Below are 19,311 nucleotides of genomic sequence, written 5' to 3' on the forward strand. Positions count from 1 at the left end.
CACTCCGGGAGGACTCTTTAAGCCAGAAAGCGTCCTTACCCCCCGAGGAAGGCTCTGGTGTCGGCCGGGAACCATCCACCAGCAGGGGCCGTACTCGTTCAAGGGATGGTCAGGTCTCTAGAAAGCGGACCCATGACGCATCCCCTAGTCCCGTTCGCGCCTCAGCATCTGTGACTCCTGTCTCTCCCTCTCCCTCCCTGGAGTTCTCAGTGAGCACGACCCTGAATTCGAATCTGACACGTCAGCCCCTCAGAATCCCCCAACTGATCAAGAGTCGCTTGATTCTCTTATAGAATCAGTCAACAGGATTCTGAAGTTGGATGAGGATAATGTTCCCGCTCCAGCACATCCTATCTCACTTAAGAAAACCAAGCGTGTGCGCAGGTTATTTACCAGCCTTCCTGACTTTAAGGAAATTGTCCAGAAACATAGGGATTGTCCGCATAAGCGGTTCACAGGGCAAAAGTCTACTCAGGCTAAATATCCTTTTGATCCAGACCCAATGAAGGATTGGTTACAGTCCCCTCCGGTGGACCCTCCTGTATTGCGTCTTGCTTCAAAAACGCCCCTATCCGTTTGAGGGTTCAGATTGACTACCTTGCCCGTTCAGTTTTTGAAGCTTCAGGAGCAGCGCTTTTTCCATCTTTCGCGGCAATTTGAGTCACTAAGGCAATGGCCGCTTGGGCAGAAGTCTTGATTACTTCCTTCCAGGGCACCAATCTTCCTCCGGAGGCAACCACGGTCGCCAGGCAGATAATTCACGCAGCGGACTTTGTAGTGGACGCCTCTTTTGATGCCGCCAATTGCGCTGCTCAAACTGCCGCTAATGCGATCTCCATTAGAAGAGCCCTATGGCTCCGCGACTGGCGGGCGGATGCCACATCTAAAAGATCGTTGACTTCTCTCCCCTTTCAAATGGGTCGTCTTTTTGGAGAGAAACTGGATCAGCTCATTTCTGATGCTACTGGGGGGAAAAAGTAAATTCCTCCCTCAACAAAAGGCTGTTCGGCTGTTTCGCAACCAACATCCGACGTGCTTTCGATCTTTTCGGTTCATTGCCGATCGCGCGATCCATGCGCCATCGGAGTGGATGCCCTAGTCCTGCCCTAGATGGCTCCCGTACATCTTTCCCCCTCTTCGCTTGCTTCCAAGGGTCATCAAGAAGATCTGAGCGGAGGGGGTACCAGTGATCCTAGTCGCGCCAGATTGGCCGCGCCGAGCATGGTATGCAGAACTAATACGACTTCCAGATCGCACGGATCTGCCTTCTCAGGGCCCGATTTACCACCAGAACTCCGGGGCCCGGTCTTTGACGGCGTGGCTGTTGAATCCTGGATTTTAGCACAGGCTGGGTTCTCTCACAACGTGATTTCCACCATGATTAGTGCTAGGAAGCCTGTGTCCAGGCGTATCTATCACTGCACCTGGAAAATCTTCTTTTCATGGTGCAAGGATCATGGTCAATCCCATCCGGGGTTCTCCATTCCGGCCATATTGGAGTTCCTTCAATCCGGATTAAAATCAGGCCTCACGCTTAGCTCGCTCAAGTGCCAAATTTCGGCCTTGTCAGTGCTTTTCCAACGCAAAATTGCCACCAAACCTCAGGTCAAGACGTTCATTCATGGAGTTTCCCATGTGGCGCCTCGTTATAGAAGGCCATTGTAATCATGGGACCTTAACCTGGTTCTCGGGGCCTTACAGGAGGCACCTTTCGAACTGCTGCAGGACGTGTCATTGACCGTTCTCTCTTGGAAAGTGGTCTTTCTAGTGGCAATTACGTCAGTCAGACGAGTTTCGGAATTGGCAGCCCTGTCCTGCCGTTCTCTGTTCCTGAATTTTCATCAGGACAAGGTAGTTCTCGGGACGTCCCCGTCCTTCCTGCCCAAGGTCGTCTCCTCTTTCCATCTCAACGAGGAAATTGTTTTGCCTTCCTTTTGTCCGGCGCTAGTCCATCGCATTGAGAAGGCCCTCCACACCCTGGATGTGGTTGGGGCGCTGAGACGGTACATCTCGCGGACGGCTCCCTTCCGCAAGTCATATGCCCTGTTCATACTTCCAGAGGGGCATAGGAAGGGTCTAACTGCTTCAAAAGCAACGCTAGCCAGGTGGATTCGCTCAGCGATTCAGGAATCCTACCGTGTCAGGAACGCGCCTGTCCCAGCGGGGATTAAGGCGCACTCTACCCGGTCAGTGGGCGCCTCTTGGGCCATTCGGCACCAGGCCTCGGCAGAACAGGTCTGCAAGGCTGCGACTTGGTCCAGTCTGCATACGTTTACAAAACATTACCAAATTCATTCTCAGGCCTCTGCGGATGCAGCTCTCGGCAGACGCATCCTGCAATCGGCAGTACCTCACTGTTGACTCAATGGTACATGGGGTATTAGCAGATTTATGCTCCCCACCCAGGGACTGCTTTAGGACGTCCCACTGTCTGTGTCCCCCAATGAGGCATAGGAGAAATAGGGATTTTTGTGTACTCACCATAAAATCCTTTTCTCCGAGCCATTCATTGGGGGACACAGCACCCGCCCTGTTTAGCCTACTGGCTCATTTGTAGCTTTCTTAGGTTTTGACATAGTTATGGTTATTGTTGACTGTTTAAGCGCCTACTGCTTTTTTCACTGAACTGGAGATATCTCATCCAGCGAGAGGGTGTATACTGCAGGGGAGGGGTTAACTTATTTTCTGGTTTACTTAGTGTCCTCCTAGTGGCAAGCAGCAAAACACCCACTGTCTCTGTGCCCCCCAATGAATGGCTCGGAGAAAAGGATTTTACGGTGAGTACACAAAAATCCCTTTTTTTTTTTTTTTTTTTTTTTTTTTCTTTTTTTCATATTGACATTTCAATTAAAAGTATGTGGAGAAAGCACTGTTGGATGTCTAGGCAAATAGCAGAAAATGTCATCTAATCTGATTTTGCAATAGTTTAGAGTATGGGATGTTTCATTTTGTACCATTTGGATTTATCCCTTTTCCGGGTTTAGGCTGTATGTTGAATTTATCATAATCAGAGTTGAGACATTCCTTAAATATGACATGCTCTTTCTGCAGCTTTTTTTTTTAAATTATTTTTGCATTGTGCGTTTACTTGGTCATTCCTCCTGAAAATGCATTAATTAATTGAGAACTGCTTGTTACTCTTCCCTTTGGGACTCTATACAGCAAACGTGTTAACAGTAACTAGACAGGGTTAAATAAACTGCTCTTTTTTTTTTTTTTTTTTTTTTTTTTGTTAATTGGAGGTATTACAGAATGCACAGATTTTAGATAAAATGCTTCATTAGTTTAGCAATTTTGCAGACTGCACGTATTTACTAAAATGGTTGAGCTCCTAAGTCCTGACTGTAAAAATATTACTTAATTATTCAGAGATTGAAAAAGAGTGATCTCATTGCTTAGATCGCGTCCTGAAAGTCTGTAGTAGTGACTTCTGTTATGCTTACTTATTTTAGCTCTTGGGACGATCCATTGATCTCAACCGGTTGATCACTCAGAGAATTACTGCCGCAATGTACAAATCTCTGGAACTGGCAATTGGACGATTTGAAAGTGAAGATATTACGTCCATTGTGGTGAGTATTGTCTTCTATCCAATGGAAACCAATGTGGACAGAATTGTTTCAAGACCATTTGTCCTTTTAAGGTTCATCACCATAAACCTATAGTTATCTAAACAATGTGCTTGTGCTCCTGACTAGCAAACAATGTCGGACAAGTGTTTCCACAGGACGAGGATCATTAATGAATGGTTGAATGCTAATCTTTACACAGTAACATTGAACATCTTTATGAATTCAGAAAGTAGTGTACAAACCTTTCCATTGATAACTGTACAAAAAAATTCCTGCCCGTTCTGCCCTGTGAAGATGTGTTCCAGCTCAAAGCAGTCACAGACCGCTCCTGCCAGCAATTCTCTTGGTTCCAGTGTTGTGATGTAAGCAGAGCATCTCCTGGTCTTCTGCTCTGTCGACAGTTCGTCACCACTTTTGTCATGCTGATTGGTAGCAAAAAGCTGACAGTCAATCAGCATAATGTCAGCAGTGACTCCCCATCAACAGAGTAAGACCGCAGGAGTAAGCTGATCTATTGACGTAAAGTTAGATGAAGCTGTAGAAATGTCCCTAAGCTGAGAGAGATAATCCCCCGGTGGAAGAAGCAGGTAGTTAGCAACTGCCTGTGGGTATGTTCTTAACCTCATAAGGAAAAGAAAACAGTCTTGATAAACTCTTTTAAGCGTTTGTGCCCACGATCAGGAACTGCTGCGGGTTTGCGTACTTATGCAGCGTCGAACCCGCATCAGCTAGGTGTGACAGCATAGTGGATGGGATTTCTAGAAAACCCATATCTGCTATGTGTGCATAGTCGCCTGCGGATCACCCTGGACACTGACATGCATCACATCTATGAAAACTGCAGCCTCTGCAAGAGAAATTATGCTAAAGATAGGGTGCGCCGATCGCATGCGTGCAAATGCAAAAGTAGGCGGTGATCCCGGATGGGGCGGGTAGGGAGCCGGCTCAGGGCGGGGCTTAACGACGCAGGGCGCAGCGTTGTTTTAACGCGAATGTGAAACCAGCCTTATAACTATGTTCACACATTGCGGGTTTGCAAAATGGATATCATGTAATGCAGTAGGGTAAAATCCATGTATACTGGGCGGATTTCTGGCCAAATCCAAAGCAGAAAATTTCCGCCACTTGTGAACATAATAAAACAGGTTTTGGGGCATCTGTGCCACATTTTTCCTATACTCTTGTAACCTGCATTGCTAAAACGTGCAAATGGTTTGGCTGCAAAATTATGCAATTTCGTAGTTTTTCAAGAGTTTCACCTGTGCTTGTTGTAAAGCAGCGGGCAAGCGCTACGTGCGGTTTTGTTGTGTAGCAAGAACAGTAGCACAGCCCTTCACTGTCACAAAGAATAGAAATGTGAAATGGCACCTTTAAACTCCACCTCCCCCACATGTACGGTACTGATATCTAGAAAGTGTTTGCCAAGGTTTGTGACCTTCATTTCACTGGAAGGGTCTGAAATATTAACTTGGTGTGACTGTTTACACTTGAACCTTGAGAAGACCTGATTTGGATGAGTGCGATGCAAGATGTCCGCTGAAAGATGCTGTCCAGATATTCTGAATGTGAACTTGTGTTATTCCCGAAGCCATAAATAAGTGACACATTCACAACATGCAGGAAGGATAAGATTGAGTTACGTAGCAGTTGTTTTTCCAGCTGCTTTAGCTGAAATGAAAACCCGAAGTCTTACCATGCCCTGGCCATGACTTGTATTTGTTTATAAGACATTTGGAATTTTTAGTCTGCTTTGAATGGGTTTATGTGTACTTTTAGACATGCAGCAAGCGTGCGCTTCTCCGCCTAGGAAGGTGTCATCAAAGGGAGGGCTAAAGTACAAAGTGTAGCCAAGTCATGCCTCTTGTTTTTTCCTTTTGGGTTTGGTGTTGTTGCTCTCCTTCACTCATAGTGCACACATTTCAGGTGTTTTGTTTCTTCAGTGCTTAAAAATGTTCAAACCTCATTATGATGATGTGACTAGTGATGAGCGCAAGTGCTCGATACTCAAGCTTGCCTAGGGTGCTCGGGTATGTCTGACAGCGGCAAAACATGCGGGCGCGGGGACTCGAATATGCCACTCGAGCACCCGCGATACTCTGCATACTGGAGTAACAAGCACTTGCGCTCATCACTAGTTGTGACTTTAAGCAGGTTTGTACTTTACAAACTTTATACATCAAAAGCCAGTGACGACAAGATTACGGTTTAATGCAAATACATAATTGTAGTATTCAGTATGTTTTTGAAGGGGTTGTTTGATGCTCCACCTTTTCATTTGGGGGAGAGTGGTACCCTTGATGTCTCAGCTCCACATTCCTACCAAAACGTGTGAATTGGATATTGCACCCAAGCTGCATTTGAGAAAACATCCTAACAGGAAGCTCAATCGTTGGCACTGCTCCCCTCATCTTTTTGTTTTTGTAAGTTATGGGCTTTGTTCCTAAATTGTAAATTAAAGAAGATGTGGCGCCAGATTTTACAAAACGGGCTACATGCATTTTTAAACAGATCTCTTAAACTTGATAAGGCTGGTGTACTTAATAACTGGATAATTCTTAATAACTGAATTATCCTTATTTGAAAGTTTCAACTCAATCTCTGCCCACCTCATCTGCTTTTTGGCTTCTCAAGGCCCCTCCTCCCTGCTGCTGAGACCTCACACTTCCCAGTACAAGCTGCAACTGTTAAGCAGGTTACACATTTGCGTATCTGTGCACAGCGTTTTATCCGCATAGATCCGCATGCGTCATGCATACATATCTCTAACATGGTGTACGCAGGGACATGCGTTCGCAAGCGAATGTGTACGCATGCGTCATTTCGCGGTGTGCTGCGGGGCTCGGCGAATGCAACATGTTGCATTTTTTGAGGCGTCAAATATGCGCAGGCATGCGGATGAGTGTGTCAAAAAAACGCATTACTTTCTATGGGAATGCATCGGTACACAAGGACATGCATATGCATGCGTTCTTCAAAATAGATATAGAAATCCCATGAGACACCCATTTTTGTCTGGTGTCATATCGCTCGCATGCACATAAACGCAATCTCATGCACACGCAGCATTTTTTTCTGTCATGCGTAAGATGATGCACAAAAAAAATGCTGCGTAAACATGCATTTTGCATGTGTTTTTGCATGCGTTTGCGCATACGGATGATACGCTGCGGACTCAATCGCTAATGTAAACCTAGCCTGAGTCGGGCATGGTGAGCGGACATTGCATGCACTTGGAGGTATCCATTCTCTCACTCTTTAGCAAAGTCTCATAAAATGCCAACATCCATATTTTACAGCCACCAGTCTCATCAAGTTTATCATGAAATCTGGTGACAGATGTTCTTTACTATACATTTGGCTGCCTATATAGCTTACATTTCTACTATATCTTCTTTACACCCTAGGAGCTAGAAGGTCTTATTGAAGTGAACCGAATGACTCACAAGTTGCTGAGCAAATACCTGACTTTGGACAGTTTTGATGCCATGTTCCGAGAAGCCAATCATAATGTTTCTGCCCCCTATGGCAGGATCACGCTACACGTTTTCTGGGAGCTCAACTATGATTTCCTCCCCAACTATTGCTATAATGGTTCCACCTACAGGTACCTTCTAATTTTAATAAACTCCTATTTCGCAGAACTCTTTTGCCGACGACCATATATTATTTTTTTATGCCTAAATCAAGGCAGTGGGTGAGTGTTATCATTAGAGTGGAGTGAATAAGTTCTGATTCGGTCGCCGAATATGAATGGAGCCATATTTATACCATATTGGTAACCTATTCATTCTGAATTTATATTTGATGATCAGTCTCAAACATATTCATTTATTTCTACTCCCATTGACTCCAATGACTGTGTTCGGCAAATTTTGCAAAAACGAGTAATTGGAGTATATTGCCAGTCCGCAGGGTATTTTCTGGTTACAGGTGGTCAGGTTTACATCAGCCACCATTTCTTTAATAAGGACTCGCATTGTTTTGCTGGTGTTGGACAGTGTTAAAAATGTAATCCTGGTTTTTGTGCAGGATTGTCACCCAGTCCCATTATCACAATGGAGTTTGTGATTGGCAAAGTTGTTGAATTTTCATTAGAATTACTTTATAGGTAGAAAAAGTATAAGTTTCCTTTGTGGCAGCACATGGTATGCGTTACTTACTTGTGCCCTCACTTTACCCATCCAGGTTTGTTCGTACGGTTCTGCCTTTTTCTCAGGAAATTCAACGTGACAAGCAACCGAACGCCCAACCGCAGTACCTGTTTGGCTCCAAAGTAAGTCGTTCTCGTGTGTACATGACGTGTGCAACATTCTCACTTTAGGAGGGTCTAGAATGCCTGGTACCATTCACATTAATGTTTTCCTTAAATAGATTGAATTTTTTTTTTGTTCCTTCTCCATAACTATTCTGGCATTGTTAATGTTTAACAGACCAGAAATTGCTTAATCCGCAGTAATTGTGTTCTGGGGAAGTGCACACATTCAGGATTTGTATCAGAAAATTGTACAGGAAAGACGATGTTTCAAATCCTGGCTTCGTATTTTCCCCCCACTCATTAGTATGGGTGAAATCTGCCTCAAAAACGCTGTAAGAATTGACAAACTGCACATTGGAAATCTTCAAGGAACATATAAGCAACGCGTCCATGAGACTCCAGTACTCGCATTCACTTTGCCGGTACTGTAAAACGCTTCATATTTTCTGCACCAAATCCTTATGGAACAAATGTGAAAATAAGCGCATTGTGTGCAAGTAGCCTATGAGAGATATGGAAACATCTATGAAAGCTCTAAAAAAAAATAAATGTTATTTTGTTTCTACAGCTTATGACAATTTATTAGGGTGACAAATCATGGAGGACGGGTAGAAAAGGTCAGACCTTGCTCACTCTTTGCTTCATGTTTGATTCTGGATGCCTAGAGAGGCACTAACCCCTTCCCATCATTTGCCATAAATGTACTGCGGAGGTCTGTGCGGGTGCACGGCGTGGCCTCAGGAGCCAACCCACACATACCACGTATGTCACATGGTAAGAGCACCAATCGGATTGGACTGTTGGCCAGGGCAAGCGTTGGTCCGGCCGCTGTCTTGGATGTATTGCCCATGGTGGTGAAACAACTCTTTGGTATAGCCTCCTTATGTTGGTATCCTGCCACTTCCTCCTCTTTATAGAGTTTTTAATGAATATCTTTACTTTTTTTTTTGCAAGTATTCAAACATAATGTACAATAATTCCAAACTCCAGTTTGATATATTTATTGAATACAGAAATACACTCCATAAAAACATTCCCATATTAGTGACTACTTGGGGGTCTGCGATGTGATATTTAATAATTGCTTATTGTGGCATCAGTTGCTTTCCAAATATTGGAAGGGATGTCTCATGTGTGACACCAATATTAATGGCGGTGTTGTTTTCTTTTCCTTATAAAATACTTTAATCCTCTGCATGTCTGATATGTATAAATGGCCTGGCCTGAAATAGTAGTTATTGTATTGCTACAAATTATCCTAAGTATTCAATGCTGTCACTAAACAGGCGGTATTACAAGATGGCTGACTACAAAATAAAACTCTGTTCTTATGAAACATTATGTGCGGTATATGTACGCTGGTTTCATCGAGATCCTAAACGAAGCCTTAATCTGTTCTTTCTAAAGTAACCCGTTCACAAAGGCGAGAGTGGGGATGAATGCTTCAGATCTCTACACCGGGGCCACCAAATGTTCCCGACCACACACAAGTGTTGGTTCATGTAGAGGGCAAGGTCCTTTCGAATGATGTATAGCTTTCATTGCCCAGAGGCACACGAGACGGCGATATTTATTGCCAGTTACAAGAAAGTATCACGTGCCGCATCCACGACACTGAGGCTGCTGTAGAGAAGTTATTCTTTTCTTTAACTACACTATATTACCACAACTATTTGTTTTCCCTTTTTTCAGATGTCACTGTTCCCTTTGATCTTTTATCTCCTGCGGGTTTCACATAAGATTGAATTATTATACACCGTATTGAAACCTAATAGTGATACTCTTCCACCATTGTCATTCTGCAGTTATCTAGTGAAACAAGTAGCAAATACAAAAAAAAAAGAAAAATACCCTAAACCTGGACGATGATAAAGCAAAGAGTAGCAGGAGTTGGAAATTGCTTTAATAGTGTCGACTGGGTAATGGAGAAGGGGAAATTCTCACATTTTTAAAGTATTCTAACCTAGAGCATTTATTACCTGTGCACTGGCTGCTATGAGGCTGTTACCACTATTATAATAATTTTGCTTTTGTTAATACTGCTGGGATCCCACCTACCTCTAGAGTGGAGGACCCCCCACCATAAACTGCAACTAGGAGTTTGAATGGAGCTACAATCACGCAGGGGTCCTACTGGAACTCATGAAAAGAGGGCAGTTCAGAACCTGACTGTGTATAAGATATTGTGGGTTCCTCTCCATTTTTGAGAACTGTCTTAGCTGCCAGTGTATTAGACCAGCCTGCATTTCTATACATATCTAGCCCTGTTCTCACCGGGTTGTGTCCAATGCTCTGCAAGCTAAACCGCCTGGACTCCAGATGGCTACGTTCTAACAATATGCCTACCATAAGCAGTTGCTGCAGTTTAACCTGGGTGCAATAGTTTTGTCTTCACAGCTGACAGCAGGTGAAGCAGTAATTGCCGATCATCCAGTGGATAGAAACCCACTTCTAGCCTCTAGATATAAGCGAGTGCTTTCCTCCAAAAATCTTAAAATGGTCGGGAATTGAAGCAGACTTTAATTTGCAGGACTTAAATGAAAAGTTCTACAACTTTATAAGGGACTGTCATTAGTTTGTGAGCCAAGCCTGACGACTTCTTTGTTTCTGCATCAGTCATTACACAGAAAGGGGTCTGGCTTATTTATTGAAGCGAGAAAGCCAGGCCCCTTCATTGCATTACTGACATTGTCAGGGCGCTTATTTCCCCTCCCTAACATCGGGGTGTTGGTGCACGTCATACTTATCATTACTGAGTTCTATTAATTTGTAACCCCCTTAATTCCTAAGTACAAATAACTAGAAAGCCCTTTAAACTATAATAACATGTGTTTTGTAAGACATTCACCATGAGATGTAATGAAGCTCTTGATTTTGAGGCCATTCTTATTGCACTCGTTGGCTTGGAGACACTTGTAGTAGTGTGTAGATGTTGGGTCCCGGTATTCCATGGTGTGTAAATGAAGTGGAGCCGGTCTTCGATGTCACTGACCTCCTTAATGCATTTTGTAATGCCTATCTAACTCTGTGAATAGTTCCTAGAACATACTGTACAAGTCTGATGCCATAGTTTTGACTATTATATATATACCAGTGTAAAAATGACAGTAATACAAAATACAGACTGGTCAGAACATGATCTATTACTCTTGCTGACGCATCATATATACCAGCATGCATTTAATCCATTGTCCCGTATATGATCAATTCACTTCTACTGGTTGTATAGCTAGTTCCTCATTACAAGTAAAGCTATTGGTTTCTTCAGCAGTTAATGGATCTATGATCGTAGGGGCCACATGGCTCCCATCTGTATTGGCCTCTTCTCTCTTGTCCTCATTGGCAGGTAGCAGACTTGGCTTTTCATAATGCTCATCTGGATTCTCCTCTTTTACCCAGGCTTGCCTCTTGTCCATGTCATTTCTTTCTACATTCTGGGCCCTTGCACGTTCTTGACGTTTGCGCCACCATATATGCAGACAGCCATAGAGAAGGATGCAAGCTATTATCAGGAGTATGATGCTGCTAGTGAGCCAAATGCCTAAAGCGAGATCCTTTTTCTTACTGTTGACTGAAGACGGATCTTGTGCCAAAGTATGGAAGATCTTACATTGGTCATTGGTGGGGTTGGCAGACTGACAGGTCACACACAGAATATATGTTGTCAGAGGGGTGAGGTTTTCAACAATATAGAATGTCCGGCTGCCGGGAATCCTCTCTTGTCTTTGAAAGTGTTCTCGAGAGTATCCGGACATCATTGTGTTAAAGTTAGACTGGTACATGATACTGTAGAAGCTGTCGGCACAGCTGGGAATTGTTGGCCAGATGACCATGGCTGTGTTGGCAGTGACGTTCTGAACAGCGATTACCATTGTAATGTTCTAGATTCCTTCAGTAATAAGATGCCAGCCGAAATCTAAAAGCAGAAAGTAAACACTTATTTATCTGGTATTAAACCATCTGCTTCAAAATAATCCTTGTAAGACAAAGACTATGTGCGCCCACAGTTTTGTGACGTTCAGAAACTCTGTTTCCCAATGGAGACTGCTTTAGGAAACCATTTCTTTTTAGAACTTTTCGTTTCCTAAAGTCATTTTGAAGTGTCTTGGAAGAGTTTTTTTTTCCCCAATTTTGGTTTTTGCAGCCTTATCATTGGACAGTGGTTACAGCAGATTCCATAAGGAGTCACTTTATAGAAGTGACATGCCTCAGTTTTCCAACAAATAATAAGTGAAGCAGAAAGTAACAGTCAAAAGATGGAACCTACTTACAACAAAGTAGCACAATAGAAATGGATTGGAGTTTTTAAAGGGGTTTGAGCAATTTTTCCAGACAGCTTTTTATTGCAGCGGTTCTACTCTTAAAGGGGGGGACAGTCCTTTAGGCTATGGGCCCACGTACCATTTTAAAACGCACAGTGAAAACCGGACTCCTTCCCAGAAATCGCGCGTTTTTTTCCGCGCAATTTCACCGCGATTTTTCCGTGATTCTGTTCGCGATTTTGCCGCGATTTTCTCAAGCACTTTCCAAGCGATTTGAAGCATCGCTTGGAAAGTGATTGACAGGTTGGTCACACTCATCAAACATAGTGTTTGACAAGTGTGAGCAGCTTTTTACTATTGAGGCCGCCTATGCGGCATCAATAGTGAAAGATAAAATGTTAAAAATGATAAAAAAATAAAAAAATCGGGGTATATTTACCTTCCGACGTCCCGCACTGCCATCCCGGGCCTCAGCGTTCCCAGCGATGCCTTGCGAGACCTGTGATGACGTTGGTCTCGCGTTACTATAGCGATCTCGCGAGACCACGTCATCACAGGACCTTGCCGCAAGGTATTACTGGGAACGCTGTGGCCCGGGATGGCAGCGCGGGACGTCGGAAGGTAAATATACCCCGATTTTTATTTTTTATTCTTTTTTTTTTTTTTTTTACAGGGGTATGGTACCCAGGGCCTGGAGGACAGTCTCCTCTCCTCCACACCGTGGGTACCAACCGCACATGAGACGCTTAACTTCCCGCATGGTGGGCATAGCCACATGCGGGAAGTAAGCGATTCTCATGCATTCCTATGGGTGCGGAATTGCGGCAATTCTTTGCGATTCCGCACAAAAGAATGATCATGCTGCGATTTTTTCCGCGATGCGATTCCGCCGCGGAAAAAAGCGCAGCATTAGCACAGCATGTGCGGAATGCCATAGGAGTGCATGGGGGGCGTTCTGTACACGATTTTTAAACGTTTTCGCAGCGTTTTTGCGCCGAAAATCGCAGCAAAATCGCATCGTGGGCACACAGCCTGTGTGCCCACGATGCGATTTTTAAGCGTTTTTGCCGCGATTTTCGGCGTGAAAACGCTTAAAAATCGTGTACAGAACGCCCCCCATGCATTCCTATGGCATTCCGCACATGCTGTGCTAATGCTGCGCTTTTTTCCGCGGCGGAAAAAATCGCAGCATGATCATTGTTTTGTGCGGAATCGCAAAGAATTGCCGCGATTCCGCACCCATAGGAATGCATGAGAATCGCTTACTTCCCGCATGTGGCTATGCCCACCATGCGGGAAGTTAAGCGTCTCATGTGCGGTTGGTACCCACAGTGTGGAGGAGAGGAGACTGTCCTCCAGGCCCTGGGTACCATACCCCTGTAAAAAAAAAAAGAATAAAAAAATAAAAAATCGGGGTATATTTACCTTCCGGCGTCCCGCGATGCATTCCCGGCCGAAGCGTTCCCAGTAATGCCTTGCGGCAAGGTCCTGTGATGACGTGGTCTCGCGTGACTCTAGCGGTCTCGCGAGATCTCTATAGTAACGCGAGACCAACGCCATCACAGGTCTCGCAAGGCATTACTGGGAACGCTGAGGCCCGGGATGGCAGCGCGGGACGCCGGAAGGTAAATATACACCGATTTTTTATTTTTTTTATCATTTTTAACATTTTATCTTTTACTATTGATGCCGCATAGGCGGCCTCAATAGTAAAAAGCTGCTCACACTTGTCAAACACTATGCTTGACGAGTGTGACCAACCTGTTAATCACTTTTCAAGCGATGCTTCAAATCGCTTGGAAAGTGCTTGAGAAAGTTGCTGCAAAATCGCGAACAGAATCGCGGTGAAATCGCGCGGAAAAAAACGCGCGATTTCTGGGGAGGAGTCCGGTTTTCAGTGTGCGTTTTAACACTCAACGTGGGCACATAGCTTAAAGACTGTGTGCAAAGGAGGATTCCCTAACTCATTTCTCAAGGGCTGTAAACAGATCGCGTTTCAGGATTCCCTTAGCATTGCACAGGCGATGGAATTACTGAGTAACTCCTCCCTAAGGGTATGCTCACACAGAGTAGATATATGTCTGACAGTCCAGTTATTTAGGCCGGGTGCATAAAATCCGGAAGTGGCAGCGCTTTGGACGCAGTGCATATTCGCTGCATCCAAAGCGCTGCCATCTATTGAATGCAGGTTCACCACGTTCAATACATTTCTATTGGTGAAATTTCTTTTGCAGAGACTAGCGTTTCCGCAAGAGAAATTGACATGCTGCGGTTTGGAAAGATGCCGCCACATGTCCATCTCCTCGGGTGAGCCATGGGCGTGTGTGGACGCATAGTGGACATGGGATTTCTTGAAATCCCATCCACTATGCCGTAACATCTGGCCGCTGCGGGTTGGACGCTGCACAAGTACGTAGCATCCAACCCGCAGCGTTTACGGACCGTGGGCGCGTACCCTTACATTGTATGCTGCTGCTCTATGTGCAGGGATTAGCTCTATTCAATGGGTGTTATCACTATCGATTAGTGTATCGCTACAGTTTTGGGGAAATTTCTCCCAGAATCTGCTTCATAAATGCTACTTACTGAAGCTGGTATGAAATCTGTGCTAGAAACAATCATAGTTGTATGAATGCTAATGGAATTTCTATTTAAAGGGAACCTGACCGCTGATGCTTGCTACACATTCCACTGGCAGATTATATTGGGCTGTGTTCTTAAATTGATTGGCCAGCGAACTCGCCTGACCTTAACCCCATAGAGAATCAATGGGGTATTGTCTAGAAGATGAGACACCAGTCCCAACAGTGCAGACAAGCTGAAGGCTGCTATCAAAGCAACCTGGGCTTCCATAACACCTCAGCAGTGCCACAGGCTGATCACCTCCATGCCACGCCGCATTGATGCAGTAATTGATGCAAAAGGAGCCCCAACCAAGTACTGAGTGCATTTACTGAACATACATTTCAGTAGGCCAACATTTTGGATTTTAAAATCATTTTTCAAGCTGGTGTTATAAAGTATTGTAATGTACTGAGATAATGGCTTTTGGGTTTTCATTGGCTGTAAGCCACAATCATCGACATTAACAGAAATAAACACTTAAAATAGATCACTGTATTGACTCTATGTAATGAGCTTCACTTTTTGCATTGAAAAACTGAAATAAATTAACTTTTTGATATCTTAATTTTGTGAGATGCGCGTGTGTGTGTGTATATATAGGAGTATGAGTATATATGTATATATTATATTTGCCCACACACTTTCCACAATTGCGTTTCTTTCTACATCATTTAGTACAGTAGTGCATAAAAAAATTGGCATGCACATGTAATTTAATTTTTAATGCACTGCTCTTCTGGTTCACATTTAAAAATATTCAGGATTGAGAGTCCTCGGTAGTTGATACCTTTTAATGGCTAACTGAAAAGATGGTAACACATTGCAAGCTTTCCAGACTACTCAGGTCTCTTCATCAGGCATAGACTAATACAAAATCTGAAGGGTCACATATTTATGCACAATATAACACAGAAAAAATGCAATCGATGAGACAAGTGACGTGAAGCAGAACTATCAATATGGGAGAGGGAGAAACATAAATATTGAACTGTTCCAATATTTATGTCTATCCCTCCCCCATAATGATCTGCTTCACGTCACTTGTCTCATCTATTGCATTTTTTCTTTGTTATATTGTGCATAAATATGTGACCCTTCAGATTTTGTATTAGTCTATGCCTGATGAAGAGACCTGAGTAGTCTGGAAAGCTTGCAATGTGTTACCATCTTTTCAGTTAGCCATTAAAAGGTATCAACCACTGAGGACTCTCAATCCTGAATATTTTTCTATCTACTGGCTAACACGGTACAAAGACACACATCTTTCCTGTTCACATTTATAAACTTTAACGCTGGAAAGTTTTGACAGAGTCCAGTTAAGGCTCATTCAGCATCAGTTTTTCATGCAGGAGTATAATCTTTTTTTTTTTTTTCCGCGGATTGCACTTTGTTCCCGTGATAGTCGGTCCGATCTGTGCAAAAATTGTGGAGACATGGCCGATGTTTATTAATAATGGCTCAAACTTTGCAATGTAAGTCTATGGGTCTGTGAAAAAAATCAGACAGCGCTCAGATGTCCTCCGAGTGCAGTGTCTGTTTTTCAGACAGCTAGATATAAGAAAGGGTTGACATTTTTAACTTTTTTTTTTTTTTTTTTTTTTTTTTTTAACAATTTTTCATTTTCTAAAGTAGATTTTTTTTTTTCACATACTAAAAAAAAAAATCTCTGAAGACCCTTAGAAATCTGATAAAGCTGGGACTGGTTTTCTCATGTGTAGTAAAAAACTGACCTCAGAATGAGGAGTTCTGGTGAATTAAGCAGAGTCGCCCTGCACCCCATCACTGCCAGACATGTTTCTGACATTAGATTGAGTTGTAACCTGAACAATTTTGCATCTGCATTATTTATAGACTGCAAAAAGAGATACCATAAGTCCTCCTATTAATAAGATAAATACATCACTGTGTAATCCTTTTTACGCGGTCCTGAAAATCTGCTCAGCAGAAGACCACCCCCTTGACAAGAGCCAGGTTTCCTTTGACAGATTTTCAGTTCTACCATACATGGCCATCTTCTTTGACTGCCCCCTAAAAGATCACTTTTCAGTGCAACCTACGGTCGTCTAAAAAAGCTTTTGCAGTGTTTTATTGGAGTTCCGCACATTGTAGAATTATTCTAGAAGGCCACATATTACAGTCACCCATTTCTACTCTTACATCTAAAGGGGACAGACTATCAAGGTGGTCTCCCAGGCATTAGAAAGCTGCTCTTTGGGCGTTTTTCTTGCACTATTCTCCTCTCACATTACTTATATAGTATTCTTTGAACTGAAATTCCACTGTAAATGGTTATCTTGCATATGGTGACGCGCATCTTATTTTAGCATTCTAGAAATAGATCCTTTATACTTAATGCATTACGCTAGGTATTCTCTCCAGAGCCCACATTGATGTCAGAGGCGAAGTTATGGTCAGACAGCTGCAATCAAGGGCTAAGCCGGTGGGCTTTATGGCAGCGCTCTTCACCGATACAGCTGTGTGCGCGCAGAAACCTCCGGACTTCAGTGTTGTTATTCAGGTGTCAGACCCTTATATTGCTTTATTACGTTATGTCTGCTGTTCGTCATTAATACACCAGGACATAGTTACTATCTGCTCATAAGATTCGTAGAGGAAACGCATTATAACTTCATTAGCAGACCTATTCTCTCCATCCACATGGACACAGTGTCCGATACCATAGCTCCGCACACAACGAGGTCATTCTATCAGCAGCGTAAACTCAATATGCACAATACAGGTTTAATCAGAGCTCCGCACAGTAAATGGAATGAGTGGTGTGTGTGTGTGTGTGTGTGTGTGTGTGTATATATATGTGTGTGTGTGTATATATGTGTATATATATATATATATATATATATATATATATATATATATATATATATATATATATATTAACATCGGGAATATCAGTATTTTTGGGATCCAGAATCCGGTGTTAAGTGTCGCGGTCCAGGTTAAAAGTAATTGCCTACCTGAAACGTGCTGCCAGAAGTGAACTTGTGTGGGTGTGTGGGATGGATGGCGCTGATCTCACGGCTCGCTGCGATAGATTGGATGTGATTTGCACCTGTGGCTCATCAGTTCCTGCATTCCTCAGTCTGCCAGCTCCCTGTGCCCGTCACTTGTGTTCCCTTTCTCCAGGGACACTGCTGAAACGATGCCTTTGTCTCTGCTGCATGAATTCACATGTGAGCGCATATTCCCCGAGTGCTCTGTTGCCTTGGTTTTTAAAAGACATAAAAAGATTATTTTTTTTTTTTCTTTCAACCCTCCCCCCTCTTCAGCTCGTCTCTCACTCGCCTTCTGTCCTCTCTTCTCCTTTAGGGAGAGTGCTGAACTCTAGAACTGCCCCCTTCTCTTTGAGATCATCACCAGACTCACTGGAGCTAGCTGGCATTAGGATAGGACAGATTTTCTTTTCAGGGCAATCCACTACTAAAGGGTCTGCCGACTGGTGATGGGCAACATCTAACTTTATACATAATCCCTTATCGCTCTCGGCTTATTAATCTTCCCTGCACACTCGTAGATAAGTTCTCTCTTTTCTGTAGCTTCCAAATGTGCAACATTTAGGGAGTACGGATATTAAACAGTCATCCCGACCGATGCGCGTGTATGCTGCGCACAGCGGAATATGGCTGCGATGTAGTAAATAACCAATAGTGTCAGGGGTGCTTCAGCAGCACCGCCACCTCAAGTAACAAGGACACAGAGTGCACGTGGAGGACTCTTACCCGCAGCCTCAGGAGTCCTGGCGTCTAACGTGGGTAGCAGCAGAGTAGCTTGAGGACCTGTGGGAGGTGGAGCAACGATGAAGAGCTATGTGCGCACAGGACCTCCGATCATGTGACCGCAGGGGGCGGGGCTTGGCATCCTACTACTGCAGATAATGTAGTATACTCACTACAGGAATACTGAAGTAGAGGAGAGGGGAACTCAGATCAGGCAAGCCAGGAGGTCATACACAGGGCGGGCAGCGAGGTACCGGAGGGATAATCACAGAAAGGTGAATACGTAGCCAGGGGTCATACACAGGGCGGGCATAGAGGTACAGGAGGGATAATCACAGAAAGGTTAATACGTAGCCAGGGGTCATACACAGAGCGGGCAGCGAGGTACAGGAGGGATAATCACAGAAAGGTCAATAAGTAGCCACGGGTCATACACAGGGCGGGCATAGAGGTACAGAGTCAGAATACAAGAGACATTAACCGTGACGGGACCGAATCAAACACCAAGCAAGCATACGAAGACTGGCATGAAGCACAGACAGAACAGGGTCAGGCACACTCAGCTAGAAGTATAAACGACAGGGGACGGCTCCTCTATGAGGCTATAAGAACCCTCCCCAGATCCATAGAGAGGCTTCCCAGATTAACCTCTGCACCGCTTAACCTGGAGCCTCAGTAAACCATGACAAATAGGCTACCTAGTTGCCCAGCCACAGGGATGAATCTTCACTTTCCGCATTTCTTATTGTTTTAAGCATAATGACTTTTAATTATTTTGAAGTTTAGGGAAAAATGTCCTCCTAAGTCCCTACGGTACTCCCAAATCACGATACTCCAGAATCGCGCTACCATAACCACTGGGG

At 43.9% G+C, this 19,311-nt stretch overlaps 2 protein-coding genes across 4 annotated transcripts in view; one reads left to right on the plus strand and one right to left on the minus strand.

Annotated features, from left to right (window-relative positions):
* The window catches only part of CYFIP1 (cytoplasmic FMR1 interacting protein 1), a 129,420-nt gene that overhangs the window by 80,940 nt on the left and 29,169 nt on the right, over nt 1-19,311 (plus strand). For all 3 annotated transcript variants that reach the window (XM_073541460.1, XM_073541458.1, XM_073541461.1), the window contains 3 exons: nt 3,453-3,572; nt 6,977-7,176; nt 7,758-7,845. In XM_073541460.1, coding sequence (XP_073397561.1) covers nt 3,453-3,572; nt 6,977-7,176; nt 7,758-7,845 — 408 coding nt within the window. The remainder of the gene's footprint in view (nt 1-3,452; nt 3,573-6,976; nt 7,177-7,757; nt 7,846-19,311) is intronic.
* On the minus strand, nt 8,813-18,049 carry FNDC9 (fibronectin type III domain containing 9). Its single transcript, XM_073541462.1, has 2 exons — nt 17,690-18,049; nt 8,813-11,743 (listed from the first exon to the last, which is right to left on the minus strand). Exon 2 carries the CDS (start codon nt 11,697-11,699, stop codon nt 11,031-11,033), a length of 669 nt encoding a protein of 222 aa, XP_073397563.1. The 5' UTR covers nt 11,700-11,743; nt 17,690-18,049; the 3' UTR covers nt 8,813-11,030.

Source organism: Dendrobates tinctorius, unplaced genomic scaffold, assembly GCF_039654945.1.
Source record: "Dendrobates tinctorius isolate UK_male_01 unplaced genomic scaffold, ASM3965494v1 ptg000121l, whole genome shotgun sequence".
NCBI lineage: Eukaryota > Metazoa > Chordata > Amphibia > Anura > Dendrobatidae > Dendrobates > Dendrobates tinctorius.

Bases quoted from the DNA above. Each gene is read 5' to 3' on its own strand.
- FNDC9 (XM_073541462.1), bottom strand. From the start codon at position 11,699: ATGGTAATCGCTGTTCAGAACGTCACTGCCAACACAGCCATGGTCATC.